Source organism: Neodiprion fabricii, chromosome 3, assembly GCF_021155785.1.
Source record: "Neodiprion fabricii isolate iyNeoFabr1 chromosome 3, iyNeoFabr1.1, whole genome shotgun sequence".
Taxonomy (NCBI): domain Eukaryota; kingdom Metazoa; phylum Arthropoda; class Insecta; order Hymenoptera; family Diprionidae; genus Neodiprion; species Neodiprion fabricii.
In genome coordinates this window covers 9,364,654-9,383,625 of record NC_060241.1, presented here as the reverse complement: position 1 = coordinate 9,383,625, position 18,972 = coordinate 9,364,654, and the positions used below count along the sequence as shown (strand labels likewise).

The 18,972-nt window shown below is 38.9% G+C and overlaps 1 protein-coding gene and 1 long non-coding RNA gene across 2 annotated transcripts; both read right to left on the bottom strand.

The window, feature by feature from the left end:
* Window positions 1-11,558: 11,558 nt before the first annotated feature.
* On the bottom strand, window positions 11,559-12,137 carry LOC124178031. The gene is made up of 2 exons (XR_006869711.1): window positions 12,092-12,137; window positions 11,559-11,711 (listed from the first exon to the last, which is right to left on the bottom strand). It is a non-coding gene; the product is annotated as an uncharacterized LOC124178031 (long non-coding RNA).
* A 1,852-nt stretch (window positions 12,138-13,989) lies between these two features.
* On the bottom strand, window positions 13,990-17,953 carry LOC124178030 (L-threonine ammonia-lyase-like). The gene is made up of 6 exons (XM_046561103.1): window positions 17,569-17,953; window positions 16,671-16,790; window positions 16,207-16,565; window positions 15,965-16,127; window positions 15,350-15,642; window positions 13,990-14,802 (listed from the first exon to the last, which is right to left on the bottom strand). Exons 1-6 carry the CDS (start codon window positions 17,677-17,679, stop codon window positions 14,436-14,438), a joined length of 1,413 nt encoding a protein of 470 aa, XP_046417059.1. The 5' UTR covers window positions 17,680-17,953; the 3' UTR covers window positions 13,990-14,435.
* Window positions 17,954-18,972: the final 1,019 nt, after the last annotated feature.

The window sequence follows — 18,972 nt, the reverse complement described above, 5'->3', positions numbered from 1 at the left end:
TTTTTCAAACTTTATACCATTTGATTTGGTATCTTATTTTGAAGCTTACTTTTACTCTCTTTGGCATTGAATTCAGATAAATAGTTTTTCAAGTCCTCAATTAGATTGTAGGGTTGAATTTTGCTAGGCAAACTGAATCATTCTAAATCTAGAACTGTTAAATAAGTTCAGTTAAAAATGTCTTTAAATTTAATCTTAGTTGACGGTGTCATCTGGCTAGCTAGTTGCACGATAACTTGAAACCAAATTCAATTTTACATTCTTTATAGGGTCCTACGCTAAGACTGAAAGCTTGTAAATCTCCATGTACCGCAATTATTTCTGCATTTCATGTTAGCATTATCTGGAACAAAAAAAATCTCATTTTGAGATTGAAAATGGAACCTGAAACACAGAGTTATTCAATAGCACGAATTGAAAACCAAGAATTTTATAATGGTTTCTGCAACAAAGGGACTCTTTCCAAATATCCTTGTTAGAAGGTGATGTTCGGAGGACTATGAACAAGATTTTGTATCGGATTACATTATTTGGAAAAAAATCTTTGTAAACTTCGTTAAAAATTAGATATTCATTTATTTTGATGGAACAAGGGACACAATCTTTAGTTTACATTACAGACAGATACAAACAGACATTACTTTAAAATTGACATTACTCTAAAACATGATTGTCCTTGAAGCTAATTGTGACATTGAGGCGCATTTTGAGAAACTTGATTTTCAACTTGTGTCACAGGATGTGATTTACATTCCGGAGTTCCACGCTTTCGATTAGATTTTCTTTGTTTCGAACCGCACTAACATGAAATACAGAAATCATTTTAATAAATCCAATATTACTTGAATTTTCAATTTGAGTATTAGGTTCCCTTCATTTATTTAATCGAACATAATTGAAAATTTGCGAAATAAATTCTGATAATCATTCGGAAATTTTAAATAGTAGTAGCAATAATTTGTTAATCGGAAAAAATACACTGACTATCGACTATTCGTAAATTTTGTTGAACTATTTTCAAGAAAAAAAAGATTCACAGTTCCGTTACAGATAGTGAAATATTTAAATTTCTTGAACGCTCGGTTCAATGTCTCATTTGCGAAAGTGATAAAATTCAATATTACCGCCTGAAATCACAAAAAAGTGAGAAAGTTGCTTAGTTGCTTGAAAGTGGCGATGATCTTCGTACGTCTGCCAAATTGAATGGGCAGATAACAGTGAATATCAGAGATGTAATTATTTTGGCCGTATCACCTGTTGATAGATAAAAATTCCATTGTTATTTCTAATGTACGAAATAATAAAAATGATTAAATAAAGTGTTCGCACTTACCTGCTGCGTTTCTTCCAAGCACCCAACATTTAAACAGATTTCTCATTTTAGTCGAATAAAGCCAATTTTCAAAGAGCATTAGCATCAACTTTCCGAGTCACTACCTCGACAGTTTAAGATTCTAACCTCAAAAATTCGTATGAACTACAACGCCGCCAGAAACAGAGTTTGACAGCTGAAACTCGGAGTGGCCAACCTGCCCGAGCAGCCGATAAAACTCGCGCATGCGCATTATATGTATAGTTTCAAGAGATTGTCCCGGTATATTACATATGTACACGAGTATGATATCGACCGCGCTGCTCTCGATCGTTACTTGTTCGCAACTACTAAACAACAATAGATTTGCTGGTTGAAACTTCGTTTACGTGATTCATTGTTTTTTGCTAATTACTTTAGCGCTTTTTTCAATTACTGTTTTTGCTGATTATACGACATAATTGGATGAGCAAAAATGTCGTATAAATGCGCTGTATTGGGGTGTCGCTCGGGAAAAAGTGATCCAGGTCATCGTTTCCCCAGAGATGATATTCTCGCATTGACATGGAAGGATATGATTTATTGTGAATCCTGGGTCTACAATATTTCTTGAAATGACCTTCGTGAGTACCGTATTTGCCATAGACATTTTTCAGATGATATGGTAAAATTGACGGGAACACGAAGGTGCTCGATAAACGGTGCACATCCAGACATCAATGTTGAACTTCGGCGGGCTGTTACCACAAATCCTCGAAGTGTCATAAACAATTCTGCTTTGTGTGACATTAATGGTAATCCGACGCATAGTGTTGGTGACGTTAATGTTGGTGATGTAAGTGTTGTGCAAAATATGTCGATAGAATCTACAAACTATGACGAGTGTTCGGATGTGGCAATCTGTGATCTGAGCGCAAATGTCATACACGACATGTCAGTAGATTCTATTAACAACAATGATCGTGCTGATGACATTTGTGGTGCTGTTGGTGTTCAAAACATTTCTGTGACTAATAACAATAGTGCAGTGAACATCAACAGCAAAAACCAAGACAATAGAAATGATCATCAAGCTGAAATAAATAAACTGAAGAAAGCTCTTTCTAAACATAAAAGGCTAATCAAAACCTGAATTGTAGATATAAGAAAAAGTGCCAAGAAGTTGCGCAATTAGAAAAGGCACAAGCAAGTTTCTCAAACCCGTCCTTGACAGAAGTTCAAGAAATTTTCATTCAAATGAAATTTGAGCATACGGGAAAAAATCCACAGGTAAAATTTTGTTGTATAAAATATTTTGTATAAAATTTTTTGAATCGAGAGATAAATATCTCAATAGCTCACTACCAAATTTTCAGATCGATTTACCTCGTCGTTTCTGACTAATTAATTATTGAAATTGTGTTTTTCACACGTAGAGGTACAGAGAGATGATAAAGATAGTATGAAATCTTCTATACCGCTCGAGTGATGCAAGTAGATTTCATACTAACTTTATCATTTCGCTACATATCTACATGTAAAAAATGCAATTTCAAGAATTAATTACTCAGAAACAATGAGGTGAATCGATCTGAAATTTTGGTAGTGAGCTATTGATGTATTTATCTCTCGGTGAAAAAAATTTCATAATTTTGGTAATATATAAATTTATCATTAATTTCATTCTTTTCATTACTTTAGGCACGACGTTTTTCAACACCGCAAAAGCTGCTATCTCTTTTTCATTTTTGAACGGTCTCCAACGGCATATGGACTGCTGTCAAAACTTTTTGTCGTCCCTGCTCCTGGAACTCTAAAAAAAGTTTTGGAGAAGATGAATTTTGAGACTGGAATAGCTCCGGTCATTTCACGTCATTTGAAGAGTGAAGGGCAACGCTTATCATCATCGTTGGATAAATATGTCACAGTCATTTGGGATGAAGCAGCATCGACGCCTCATTTGGATTACGATTCCTCAAAAGATAAGATTTGGGGATTCGAGGATTTCAAATATAAGCGTACAATTAAGTTTGCTGATCATGTCATTGTGGTCGCTGTACATTCAGCGAATCGTGCTGATTGGTTTGTGCCGGTTTTTCACGGCTTTTGCGAGGGTCAAACTGATCCAGCTGATTTATCAAGAATTGTTAAATTAGTATTTGATAAAGTTATCGATAGTGGATTAGTTCCTGTGACCACGGTTTGTGATCAAGGCACAAATAATGTAAAAGTCGTGAAAAACTTAATTTTGCAGTCAGACACGACGCGGTATAAGCTAGGACTGAATTCAGGTAAGAAATTTATTGCTATTTTTCTCAAAATTTATCTACATTCTTCTAAATTTCGCATTATTTTCTAGCTAATACGATTCTCTGGCGTAATTGTGAAATCGTCCCATTGTTCGACAGCCCACATCTCACCAAGGGTTCTCAGAACAATTTATTGACGAAAAAATTGGAATATATTCACAAAGCTGAATCGAAACGGGATTATTCCGATTTATTCGAATATACAGATCCAAACGTTTCGACTATTCATCATGCGACATGGGATGACCTCGAGAAAGCCTACAGGATCGACAAAAACCGCACAGTTGGTTCAAGGCTGACAAAATTAACCGATGAACATATTTATTGTTCAAAAATAAAAAAAAATGAGAGTCCGTCCTGCTGCCCAAGTTTTCAGTCGAAGTACAGCAAACTTGATGAAAAGTCTTGTTGAATCTCCAGGTAAATTATCATTTGTGATCACCATTAATGGAAGTAGTTTCCGTTTCTTTCTTTTAAAAAGATTATGGTCCAATGTAAAGTACTAGAGTTTATTCTCTTCGTGCTATTTAAATGTTTCAATTATTCAAAGAACGAACGCGCGAAAGTCATCCCTACAATCTTTCAAATCTTCCAATCTAATACCTACAACTTGACTTCTTATTTCTTTAGCGCATGCGCTCTCATGGTAAGCATGTTCGCGCATGATACTTTTATTTAAGGGAGCTTTCCAGTGTGAAATTTTCAAAAAATCGATTTTTTTTTTTTTGCTTTATCGAATAGTATACACTCTTCCGAATATTCCCTGAAATTTTCATGCCGAAATTCAGATTATTTCGGTTACTGTACAGCATTTTTTTGGAAGAAGGCAACGGAGCGCTACAGCTGCCGCGTCGGCCGTCTGCCCGTGCGACTGTTATTTCTATTGTCTCGTTCCTACCTGCACGTACATGAACTTGGCTCGCCAATTGTCGAAAATGTGAATTCAGACTATTGCATAATTTGCCGTTAATTAGCCGTAAATTAGTCGCGCGACTTATTTTCTTGTCGCACTCAATTTTCAAAAAAAAAGCGGATGGCGTGCTAAATTCTTGAAAATCAATCAATCACTGTGTGTGGCAACTAGCCCCAAAGCACGTATTCTGCGCAAGCAGATAGTAGAAATCGCTACGCAGTGTGCTGTGTGCACCTTCAATGAAGGTTATGACCCAATTTTAAAAATTGTGAAGACGATGGGATGCACGATAGGGCCGAGCGCCGCACATTTCGCCGCTAAGTACAAGAATGCGCGCATCATCCAAGCAAACCGCCGGGCGTCCCTGGATAGCAAAGAGGCGAGGACAGCTCGTCGGACTGAACAATCCATTGAGCACGATCTTTTCGAAGAAGCAGAAGGGATATTGTACGGACCTGGCATCGCTGATTAACCGTAAGTAAACGATTTACCTAAAATTTCCTCACTTGAAACTTTGAACGCGTTTTTCTCGAAACAGCATTTTTCAAAACGGTGTCCAACTTGGAGGGCAGAGTTTTAAAGCTATCGAGTTGAATTTTTTACACAATATTCTTAACGTCATTGTTTATCGTGCTATGGAAGCTTTTTTTTTTTTTTTGACATCTTCCTATTTTTTTGTAAAAAAAACTGCCAAAAAAAATGCTAAAATCGATACTTTTTTTTCAAACCGGCGCCATTTTTGCAAAAAAAAAAAAAAAGAAAAAAGCCTCCATAGCACGAAAGCCAATTATATACCGATCAATAATCTTTTTGTGTTTTTTGTTTCAGATCAAAATTGTGACCCCCAACGTGGACACCACATCCGAGTGCATTTTCTGCAACAATTGTTTCATCATTTTTATAGATATTAATTAATAAATAAATCGATCTTTAAAAAATTGTTTTGTATTCTTCAATACCCAATTAATATACAAAAAAAAAACCAGACCGATTAGACTATTTTTTCTTTAAAAAAAAAAATCGCGAAAAACAGCGATTTTTGGGGCTGTCACACTGGAAAGCTCCCTTAAATACCTGAAACACGTTGGCACATAGTTCTGAATGATCGCACTTTTATAGTTTCGTTTAAATCTTTATTAATGTAATTACAATTACAGTTCCCATTTCAGCTACTGAAGGGCCGTTGCAGTTGGACAAAAACTCGTTGTTCACAGCTGAAATTTTGAACTTCTTCAACAACTTGTTCGATTCAATGAATGGTTCACCTTTGCACGTCAAGGATACTGCACCATATCGTACGAACGTCACCTGCAACAGTCCTCACCATCAACTTTGGGCGAGAAGTAAATACTTCCTGAGTCAGTTGCGATTCCTCGACCCAAAAAACAGTCAGCGTAAAGCTACAGTTCCAACTCTGGAGAACTGGAAACTGAATGAGGAGGGGTTTGAGAAGCTATGGTCCATTTTGTCTTCGTATGGATTTGAAGAATTCTCTCCAAGAGATTTTAACCAGGACGACCTTGAAAGTATGTTCGGACGGTTAAGGCAACGGAGCTGTAATAGGAAACCTTCTTGTAGGTTGATCACCTCGCACTTAAGAAGTTTCTTAATCGACAAAATCGGAAGATTCAAAGTACGTCACGGAAATACCGAAAACCGTTCTTTACATAATGATTCCGAGAATGTCGATATTTCTGACATAATTTCTACATTCAAAAACTTTTTAGTTGACCTTGATTGTGTTGATGATGATGGTCGTGATATTGATTCTGAGAATAGAGATGATTCTATTGTTTCATCACCTATAGAATCCAGTATTCATTCTGAAACTGAATCGACAACAATCAGACCAAAAATCATTCAGCACTTATCTCGAAATAACGAGATTAGCCAGCAAATGATGAAAGTGGTTGAATGTATAAATTGTAAAACTTCTTTCGTGCGAAATCAAGAAGTTAACCGTACGTCAGACTCAGTATTTGACCAGATGTACTTTCAAGTGTTGACAGCCATCAATAATGTCATGGTATCTATGTGCTACAAGACGGAAATAAGCAAGAGATTGAAATTGAGGGTTGATGAACTAATGAAGAGTAAGGTTATTAACGAACAATGGTCTTCGTGTTCAGAACACCAGCCCCAATTAAATGACTTGATTATTGACGTCATAGTACGGAGATTCCTGGCGGATTGGTGTGCTGCAGTCAATGATCTCTTGGAGGGCAAAATGGACCATTTGAAAAACGAAAATTTCGTTTTCAACCGGGCTTGGATGAAATTTCAAAAAACAAAATCTGTGGCAAAACGATCCACGTAGTTTTTATGCTTGATTTCTGGACTAATTTTGTATATATTGGTAAATATGTAGAAGATGAAATTAGTCGAAAATTCCGGTCAGGAGAAAAAGTTTAATTATTTTGAAAAACGTAAACATAATAATCGACGTTTCGGCCGGGCCCTGCCGACCATCCTCAGGACAATTTAAAATTTGACGACCAGTACCTCCTGGTCACGAACTTCTTTCGGTAAATATGTATGTAAATAATGTATATATGTGTTACGCCCCGACGTACCGCCTCGGCGTACCTTTCTCAAAATTCCATTTCATTTCATTTCTTTAATTTCTTCAATGCACAGATATCATTTCATCAAAATCTCATATTCTAATAACGGCGAGTTCCACCCCTCCTGGCAAAAGTCACGTAGAGACCAACGATGATCCCTAGTATAAGGTTCAACTTTCTTCTATTTAACTGGTACCAAGAACTGAGATAGGAGACTGCTGAATTAGCATCAGTAGCGCTCAGCCTGGAAATATCCCTCTTTTTAAGTTAAAACTATAATCAATAACTAGGATAAACCACTACCTTTAGAACCACCAAATTAAAATAGATTACTTATTGGAATGTATGAATGAATGGGTGAACATTGCATGTAAATATCTTTTGTTCATATCTTCAATGTGTCACCGACGAGATTGAGAATCGTCGGAACACCGTCGAAGAGCGAGAAGTAACGCTGACCATGTGGATTTGGGCACCACGAGGTCGCCCTCGCACCTCATTGGCTAATTACCGTTGTAACTAATTACAACTGCAGCTCCTTGGACCCTCGGGCCCAAGAAGCCGCGTCTTTCGTCTGTCAAGTCGCGAAGTGCGTGGACGTAAACCCGGATTAGCCCTCTCGAGCAAGAGTAGCGTTTGGAAAATCTTAGTTGTGACCGACCTAAAGTCTCGCGCTAATTCGTCAAATTCGAGCATCCAGTTATTCTGTTAGCTGCAAGAGACTCACTTTCTTCTACGTTTTCATCTCTTCTGTGAATAGACATTTTTATGATATTCCATTTTCCATAATTAAATTGAGTTCGGCCCTGATTGAATCGAATCAGGTAATCTTAAGATATCATTACAAATCTAAAAAGACTAAGTGACCGACGTTCAGCATCGTTCGATTGATCAACTCTTTGAAACTTGAGGTGAGGCCCCTGATCCAGCATTCTACCGACGCAGACCGACACGATCCGACGGCTCTCAATCTCGTCGACCGATTCACCTAAAGCTAAGTCAATCCGAGTGTTAATCTTCGAAATTGAACGAATTTTTGTTTCACCTTTTTAATCAAAATTTACTTCAGTAATAGCAAGTCTAGAATTGGTGGCTAGCTTCACTACCCCCAATTAAATCGTACTTATTGTTTCCAAGAATTAACCAATAAGACTTAACAATAGTATATATAATTGATTTAAGATAATCTAAAAAGAGAGATACTAGATCGAATAATCACGACCAGCTAGTTGACCACCGTTCAGAGTAGATGTTCCTGGTACCAAATAATAATATCCTTTAGAATAGTATAACACACGATTTGTATAAACTTGAACACTTTATAAATTGTTACTTTCGGCTCATATATCATTATCACCATTGATTGTTACCAGACATTTCAATCACCAAATCGAAACGGAATATACTTCATCTTTTACCAGTTAAATCATATTAAACATTTATTTTGAACGACCTTTTTCCCATTTTTATTATTATAAAATTGCCTCAACAATTTAAACAAACCTCACAGACCTGTACAGGACTATAGCAACACGATCCTACAAATTACCGGCTTATCGAAAGGTAGGTCTTTTCTTAGTTTCAATAATTATTCATTGTCGTTACGTGGGAGCTTGATTATTCGATTAATCATTAACTATCACCGCTTAGTACACCCTCACCCTCACGTAACATATGTATATATACGTGCAATATTTGTGAATATGTATGTAATATTGTTGAATATGTATGTAAATAATGTATATATACACCAACAGAAGCTACGAATCAAATTATACAGTACTCAATATTCATTACTGCGTCAACGATGTGAGATGTTTTTAAGTAATGTATACGCAGTAAAACCAGCATAAATAAAAATCGAAACAAGCGTGCTAAATTTTAATCATGTTTAATTCAAAATCTCGCATCAACATTTTTAGAGAATCACGTGCAAGTTATCTTTCGTTTCATTGTTTTTCATCTATAAATATTATGAGTTCAAAATTTCATGACTATCCTTAAAGATGAAATAGTCTCCACCAATAATATATCATTAGTTTCACATTCTACACCCATTCTTAATAATGAAAGAAAATCTGTCATTTCTTAATGTTGTTATAAACCGAAATATAAAATGTAGTTCTCTAAATCTAATTTCAATGACCAATATAATTATTCCTTTATTATTTATATTTTTTTGATAAGGAGATACATCTCTATTTTCCATTTCTGTTTTGCACGTATAGACGCAAAGTTCCTGAAAATATATTTTTTTGCATTATTATTGAACTATTCATTTATCTCATAATTAATACATACCTCTTATTTCACTTCGTACGGCGGATTATGTACTCTCGTCCGTGGTATTACTTTCCCACGGACGATTCGTTCTCCACTAGCTTCATCATGAATTTCAACGACCTCCTGAACATGATGGCTTTGGAATAGTTTATATCCTCTAACTGTTTAATTAATTGATCATCGTATTGTTAGTAACACGATAATCCTAAAAATAAATACGTAGTAAAAATTAAAATGAATTTGAAAGAATATCTCATATGTTTCGTGCATTTACTTACCTTTCGACAAATTTTCCGCGAAAGAATTCTGCATGGATATTCTGAAATCTACATTTGATGATAGTGTGGTTTATAATATCACTTTTAATTTCGTATTGCACTAAATAAAACAATAATTTAAAACTTGCCGTGATTGTACGCTTGTACGCTCTGTATCCCACCGCACGCAATACATTCCTTACCGAAAATTTTGAAATTCCTATCTCTTGAGCGATACGGCTTGCAGGTTTCATCGGATCTTCTCCGGCACACAAACATATCGCTAATTTTGTCTTATAACTTGTATTTCTGTTCTGCTGTAATACCTTCACTGTTCTTCCATCGACACTTCCTTTTTGTTCGAACCGTATTACAATTTTACGTATCGTATTATGCGATGGAATTGGGCGATTTGGGTACGATGCCGTGAAATGAGTCGATAGTACTAATGATGATAGTATTTTGATAGTACTAAATTGGAAAGCAGATTCAATTATTGCATACCGAAGTAAACAACGCTTCAATCACGAAAAGACGCCGTAATAATGCAAAACCACCTGTTGATTTGTGGTTGCTGTATGGTAACGACGAACAAATGAATGTAGCGTTCAATCTGGACGAGTTATTGACATGTAATCGTTGCATCTTTCCGCAAATCAATCGCGGACAGTACTCAATAAAAATTTTACTTTATGAAGAACAGGGTTGTACATTTTTTTATTAAAAAAGTAAATGATAAATGTATTGCGTGCGGTGGGATACAAAGCGTACAAGCTGCAGAAACACCAAGAGCTTCTGCCTGGCGATGCAGGACGACGCCTCATATTTTGCGAACAGGTAATGAACACTTATGATCAAAATACGGGGCTTGGAGCGTGCTTCAGTGACGAGAGCACGGTGTTTTTAGTGGGAATGCCGAATAAGCAGAATACAAGAGCGTGGTCCCAACATAATCCCTATGTTTTCCTTGGAAATCGAACACAGTACCCTGTCAAGGTGAACATTTGGGTGGGTGTTGTCGACGGCCACATTATCGGGCCGTTTTTCATCGAAGGAAATCTAAATGGGGAAAGATATTTGCAGTTACTCAGGGAGCAGATTATACCTGCAATCAGAGCGATTGACGGGGACGTAAGTACAATTTATTCAAGTTATACCTAGGTAGATTATAAATAATACTATTAATGATGATGCTGATAACAGTAATAAAATTAATAATAATAATGTGAGATCGTGGTCCCCCATGTTAACTAAGAAGTTTATTAAAATCACGATGGCCAAAGTAATTGACAATATTTGTCGAACTAATTAAAATTATAAAATGGGCTCAATATGATTTTGCAAGGCAATTGTAGACTGCGATCTTAATTCTTTCAATTACAAATTACAATTGTAATTCGTAAATCAAATCCTATCGATTAGGGCCAACACTGGTTGCAGAGCAGTTGACAGGAAATCGAGAGGACCTGGGTTCAAATCTCAGTGCAGTTACCCGAAGCTTCGGTTTTCCAAGATTCTGACAGTAATATTAACAGTAAAATCATCATCATGATTTAATTCATCGTCAATTGAAATATTTCAACAATTACTCATTACAATTGAAAAATAAAAAGTTGAAATAATGATACGAACATCGTTCATAATAATATGAATATTACTCTTTGACTGTATTTTTCAGGGTCCCAGAGTATGGTTCCAATAGGATAGGGCGCCACCACATTTTACGCAACGAGTAAGGGAATACCTCGACCAAGAATTCCCTGATCGCTGGATCGGCAGGGAAAGTCCTACCATACAGTGGCCCGCGCGGTCCCCTGACCTCACACAACTGGATTACGGCCTACAGCCTTATTTAAGGGGGGAAACCGGTTTATGAGGTCGAAATTTTGCTGTTTTTCATGATTTTTTTTTAACCAGAAAGGAATAATCGCAAAATGTTTCAACTTGGAGGATATTTTATTTATGTTTTCAAGTACACTTTGAAATTTTTTCAAATGATTTCCGCCGGAAATAGTGGAGTTACCGCGTGCAGTCCATGGGCGATTGCCATCCGAGCATTTGGCTTGCGTACATCCCTGACGTCGCAATTTTTATCTGTAATCGTCAGGATTTTTTTTTTTTTTTCATTGAAAACATATTTTCTAAGAATATGAACCTAATTTTGATCAAACAAATTGAAAATTGCATGTTTTTGAGGTGTTTGAACACAATGTCATGATTTTATACTATATTTTTTCATCTTTCTTGCATAAAAACATATATTTTTAATAACAATATAATCCCCGAATTAGGTTCATATGACGTGGAATTGAATAAAGAATATCTACACTAAATTTCAGAACGATTGATCAATAACTTTTTGAGCTAGAATGTACGCAAGTCGAAAAAACGTCGTTTCGAGAAAAACGCGTTTGAAATAAAATGTAGCGAAAACGAGAAATTCAAGGCAATAATTAATTATAAAAAATGCTCACCGGTTAATCAGCTATTCCAGCATCATATAGCAATCCCTCTTCTTGCTCGTATGCGTCATTCTATCATTCAATAGTACAGCGGTATTGAGGCAGGTAGCTGGAAACGAAGGGTCTGGGCGACCGCTCCGTTATAATTACCGTGCGCTTCTTCACAGAACCGTTGGGCGGTCACTTAAGTGCTCATTGCATTCGAACTAATGGGAATTTTGCTTTGTAATTTTGACCACATATTCTTGAATAGTTATACTAACGATTCATGCAATAAAAAAACAGACGATTTTTCGATCGGTCTAAACTGGGTTCCCCCCTTAAGTCCTAGCTCAACCTAGAAAATAGTCGCTGCTTTTGCTCCTTGGGCCGACAGTGAGAGTTTGATGAACGCGGTGATTCGATCGATGTTCATTATTGTGAACAACCGAATTAAATTACATATTCATAAGATATTGCTAAAAAAAGTATCACTATTCGATTTGTGATTTCAAATTATTTGCACACCCTCAGCTTTTTTCTTCACACTTTTGATGTCCTGATTTATTCTTGGTCGCTCACTTTTTAGTCTACCATAACACGTTACAAAAGAAACAAAAAAAAAAAAACGATTCAGAGGGAGTGACCTGGGATCCTTGTTAATGTAGGAAGTAAAAAATTCAGAGCTTGACTGCCAGTTGTTCCGCCAAGCTGCGTTTCGGTATAACGACGAATTAAGCTGGCGAGATGCGCGATGAGTTTGTCGGCAGTGGTGTCGGGGCACAATCGAGCAAGCACTAATCCCAGTTTGTCACGGGCATCAGGATTTAATACATCCAATTATGATACGAAGTTCGTTCGACGTTAAATGCAGCGTGTCAGGGGATGTGCGGGTTGTTCCAAGTCGGAGCGACGAGCGCTGGCTTCGCAGCACCCAGAAGGCTCGACGTGGCCGAAATCACCAAGGTTCTGGTTTCCCCGCTCCGCAGGTTGCCCTTCAGGAAATGTAACCGGTAGCTGAAACTCGTTTAATTCAATGTCCCGACCAAAAGTCGCCATGACATTTATTACGACTCAGCCAATTCTCCCCCGCGTTACTCGGGGACCCCGATCATCGTCTTCGACTTATTAAACGATCCAAGGTTGGATGGTAGCCAGCATTAATTTTCTTGCTCACCATCCACAATATCCTCTTTAAAAATCTCCCCTGAAAAAATCCCCCATTGAAAAAATTCTGCAGTGAGAATTTTATATTTTCCTCGTCAATTCAATTTAATCTGTTGTTTTATTTTTTTTTTTTTTTGTTTTTTCTGTCATAGGTGATTCTATCCTGCGGGGATTTTTATCGGAGAGATTTTCTCTAGCCACCATTTTCTTGGATCTAGGATTAAACTTAGACCCCCGGCCGAGGTTTTTTACCACAGTGTTACGGGGTAGATTGCGTAGGCTCCGATGAGCGGTAATCGGAGCTTACTCCACGCCCAGCCAAGGTGTTATTTGGCTATTGTAGGGTCCGTTCACGTCGACTATGCACTCGCGTGCTACTACTCGCAATGCAGGAAGTGAATGGAATAGAAAGGGATCGGTATTAAGGGAAGGTAAACGATTTGAAGTATATGGTTGTTTATTAGTGGTCAATGCAACGGAGTCGGTGAAGGATAAAAAAGGTATGGTCTTGGTTTAGAGGGATAGGTGTCTTGCTTGAGCGCTGGGATGGATCTGCCTGGTTTTGCCGGATGTAGCAGGCAAGCTAGCCGCGAGTTACAGGAGAACCTGCTGACTCGCGAACGATAAGGGTAGACTACAGAGCGTAAGGTAACTAAGACCGTGGGAAAGGAATATGAAGTCTGGAGGACGTAACAACAGAAAGAAACCCCCTTTTCACATTCTCAGGGAGTATAGGCTATCAATTTTTAAGTATGAAACCGCAATACTAATCAATCATTCTTTATTAACAAAACTTTTACCCAGATACCCCATTTATAATACCCAGAATTATTGATTAACAATTTTATCTTTCGTTACAGCTATGCGAACTATAGGTAGGTGTATAATATATACAGAAACGTTTGGCCCATAACCACAAGATCAGAAATAGGAATAAATAAAAGTTACACATTACAATGTTCACACAACTGAACGAGTTGCCTTCTTTTATCCACGATCAGTTGAAGTAAGCGTTGAAAATATCATCTAGAGTCAACGTCGAGAGAAATAATTCAGTTGCAACGCTAAGTCATTTTTCGATAATACACTTCCTCAATGTCGTTTCAGTCTAAGGCGATTCAAAAACTATCGATGATTAATCTTGATTTCGGTTTGAACGCGGATTGAACGCATTTAATCTAATGCGGTAGCGTCATAACTGGTTTACAATCTAGCACCCTGTGAAGGATTGATCGTCACCGTTTGAAAATTCGGAACTGTTGCCAAAAACAACCCTCCTGTAGTTCTTGTAGAGCATTTCCTGTAGCTGTCGGGCGTGATGGGCGTCCCTGGTCTCGCATACGACCTTGACCTCGACGCTGAATATGTCCGACATGATCCAGGCCCGCTCGTGCATGATGTCTTTTATGGACACCCCGATGTCGGCGAGCATCTTGCAGAGCTCGGAGATCCCTCCTGGACGGTCGGACACCGTCACTGTGAACTTGAGGAGGCGACCCTCGGCGGCAAGTCCGCGCTCCAGGCACCTGCCCAGGATCGTCGTATCTATGTTGCCACCGCAGAGGGGGAGGACCACTCTAAAACAGATTTTAACCGATGTAGGTAAGGCGGCAACGCCCTCGAAGAGGTGCGGGCTAAGGGATGGCCCGTTTAACGGTTAATTAACTTTTACGATTATACTTCGTTTTGGGTCGTTACGTAACGACGCCCAGAAACGACGACGGAATGACGCGCGAACTCCGGATGGAACGACTGACGAAGAACCACCACCCCCATGCTTCGTTGTTTCTCAAGGATCGCTACTCCTTGCCGTATACCTACCATCTTCCTGCGGGATCGCGTATCAGAAAACGGGAAAACCGGAGACCCAGGAAAAAAGGTCTTACAGGTACTGTCAGGAACATTATGCATTCGAACTACAAGAAATCACATTCCAAGAGCTCGTAAAATCGTACAAAATTGTTTCATGAGTTACGAAACTACTAAGTTGGTGTGGCATTTGAAACGATGGCGATCGGAACATCGTTCAGCTCTTCGTTGGAGGAACTGAGCCGTTACTTTCCTAATGAGCTGCTTGAGAGATGTTGGAATCTTTGGTTGCGAACTCAAATGGTGTCACCTCACCTTTTTCCTTTCAGTTCGTCGAGCTGTCCTGCGAGAATGGCGGCCAATCCCGTAGCTCCGGCACCCTCGACTATGCACTTCTCATTTTCGACCAACTTCAAGATCGCTATGGCGATCCACTCCTCCTCGACGACGACTAGCTTGTCAATCAGCGGATCGGCAGTAACGAAGGCGTTGTAGCCAACCATAGGAACGGCCAGACCATCGGCTAGAGTCGATTCTATTGGTGTGTAAGTTGGACGACCGGCTGCCCGGGCTGCCGTGAAACTTGCGCACCTGTGGGACTCGACGCCCTGGGAAAAATCGGTGAAAAGTGAAAAAACGGTTTTGAGAGGCCTTTTGGAGAGAAAGAATTATACAGTTTCATTACTTTTTAACTTTTTTTCTCTTTTTAACGTGTCACTCGAAAAATTTGCCGTAAAACCCAGAGAAAGTAGGAAAATATTTAGAAGTCACAATATTTTCCTACTTCCACCGGTTTCTTTTAGTATTTATTACATATATTTCGAGTGGCTCATTATAAAAAAAAAAAAAAATGTCAAATAAGGAACTGCTCTGTTATACAGTATTTTAGGATACGTTGGAATTGATGCTTCTGATTCTTCTGATTCTTACTATAACTTTCACATGCGGATGCAGGGTTTTTATCGCCAGTGCAACACCGGCGATGAGACCTCCTCCTCCGACGGGAACGACAACGGCATCGATATCTGGAACCTGCTCCACGACCTCCAATCCCAATGTTCCTTGACCGGCCATGATGTGCGGATGATCGTAGCTGGAGGAGGAAAAGACCGCATATCACACTTGTGACAGTGGACATAGACGCCAAACTGAGTCGGGAATATTGTTCCTACCCGTTGATGTAGACGAGGCCCTTTTCCTTGCCGATCTGCATGGCGTTCTGCTTGGCCTCACCCATGTCCGAACCCTGGACGACGACCGTTGCGCCGTGCTGTTTGCACGCCGCGATTTTCATGATCGGCGCCACAGCCGGCATCACGACTGTGACCGGTATTCCAAGTTTTGCCCCATGGTAGCAAAGTGCCAAGGCATGGTTGCCCAGGGAGGCCGATATCACTCCGTTACGTTTCTGCTCGTCGGAGAGCATCAGCAAAGCGTAGCGAGCGCCTCGCTCCTTGAAGCTTCCCGTGGTTTGCAGGAAGTCCATCTTCAGGTACAGCTCCATACCCATGGAGTCCGACAGCCGGGATCTCTGTTCGAGGGAGGTTTCGGGTGAGTGTCATGAAAAATGACGTTTGTGCAATTGGAAGCGAATCGAAGACTTCCGATTGCTCGATATACAGTGATATTTACATACCGCACATGGTGTGTTGATTATCCCCGACTTGATTTTGAACGCGGCTGAGGTCACGTCTTCGCAGGTGATTTTTTGCGGATTTTCTTCGACGCAGTAAGGGTCAAAGACTGACTCATCTCCCTGTAAAATCAAATCGTTGTACGTATATGCGGGCGTAAAACCATTGAGCTACTGCGATAAGGCCAAGCAATATTCAGGTAGTAATTCTTCAGTTCCTTGATTTTACATAAATACTCCTGCTGTGCCATATCTCCCTATTATGATAGAATATGGAACGTCGATAGTCTTTTGTCACCGCACATATTGACTCAATGACTCAACGCTCATTACTGATAACGCGCGTATTTTGGGTCAAAGGTTCATGCTGAGTCAAAAAACCGTTAATCGGTACTTACACCCGTCTCTCTTTGCTTAAAGTCTACGATTCACGTTGTTGGTCTTCAAGATCAACTCTGTGATACATGTTGCTATGATAAATTCGCAGAATCGGTTAATGTTGTCAACCTTGGAATATGGATGTGAATCACAAAAAGTATCGAATGCCTGAACGTTAGTCATTGAAACTGTCACAGGACTGTCGTTATAATTTAATTTTTTTTTTTTGTTTACAATACTTTGTGAAATATGAATCTCAGTGTTATACTTTTTAACTGTGTTAAACTTTCGTGAAACCGGTAAATCGAAAACCCATTATTGCTAATGTTAATTCGCGTTCGAAGATGTGACAACCGATCAAAGTGCATTGTTCAAAACGAGTGCGTGATGGATGAAATTATTTACTTCAATTTTTCACAAGGTACGGAACTTGAACATAAAAATCGATCCTAAATTGTCCCGTGTAACGCCCTCGCCCTACAGTAGAGTTTGATGAAGATTATAAGGGAATTAGATAACTTACCGTAGAAATCGAGGAGACGGAAATGTTGCTAGTGCTCGAGTAACTCTTGTTAACTCCATTTGAAGCAAACAAGTTGAGAGGCTGACTTGGAAGCTTATTCAAATCCCTCATCTCGCACCTTGTTTTCAATCTTCGTAGGTAAACTTTAATTACGTTATTTAACAACTAATAACCTGAACTTCAGACGAGATACTGCGCGGGATACGTGTTTTATGGAAAATTGCCTCCGACGAATATAATCGCGAACCTTGTGACCTTAAGCTCGAGTCTCCTCTTGTCGAGAAACTTTACTACTGCTGCACTTACGGATGGGGGCGGGTTACTTCCTCCACTCGGCAACAGCACGTGCTGTGTCACGTGGCGGTCACTTATCGTCGTCGGCTGTTTCTCGGACGGAACATTTTCATTATATATATACGTATACATAGCCTCGACACGCCTCACCGACGCAGCATCGACTTTGACCTTGTCAACCATTATTTCGCAACACGGTTTACTGTCAGCACTTTTTTCGAAAATCCGCCACAAAATTCTCGGGCTCAACGCGTGTTTTTTTTCAACTACAGTGAAAAGTCGCGACTTGATCGAACGGAGACGAGATTGCCAGTAATTATGATAACGATTGATCGTGAATATGTAAGCAACTGCAAACACGTGGATGGAGATAAATTCGCTGAAAAGAATTATTTGTGAAACAATAAGCGAGCACGGAAAATTCCCATTACACTAAACGCTGTTTGCAAACCGTTAGAAATCGTCTGATTATAAGGGTCAAGTCCACTTACCGCATTAGCCTGGCGCCAAATTTTTCTGTGCTCCATTCTTATACAGTGGTCAGGGTAAAATTGAAACAGTCACTCTCGCCGGACCTCAGTCAGTGACTCAATAAAAAAACGCAATCCAACCAACGACTACGAATCAATGACCTCGCTCTCTGATATCTAGCCAGAAAAAAACTGGAAAGAAACCACATTGCACTATTCTGTAAGTCTCGCTGTAATGATTAGTTGAAATTCGGTCATCGCACATGTATAGGTGATCCAGCTTTGACCCCATCCAAACGTGTAGATCTTAAATCTATCTTAAATATAAGCTCAAGTGGCTCTTACTTGATCATCGAATATTCACCTACTAATTGTTTCGTGCTGACATTTTACAGCGACAAATCTGTAATACCGTAAAGATTTGCTGGTTTTCAAGAGGGTGAATAAATTTCATTGCCAGAATGCACATTCTGGATCGAATTTGACTATAATCATTGCTGCATCATTGTGTGAATCATAATACTCGGTAAATCTCCTTAAGGGGGGAAACCGGTTTATGAGGTCGAAATTTTGCTGTTTTTAATGATTTTTTTTTAACCAGAAAGGAATAATCGCAAAATGTTTCAACTTGGAGGATATT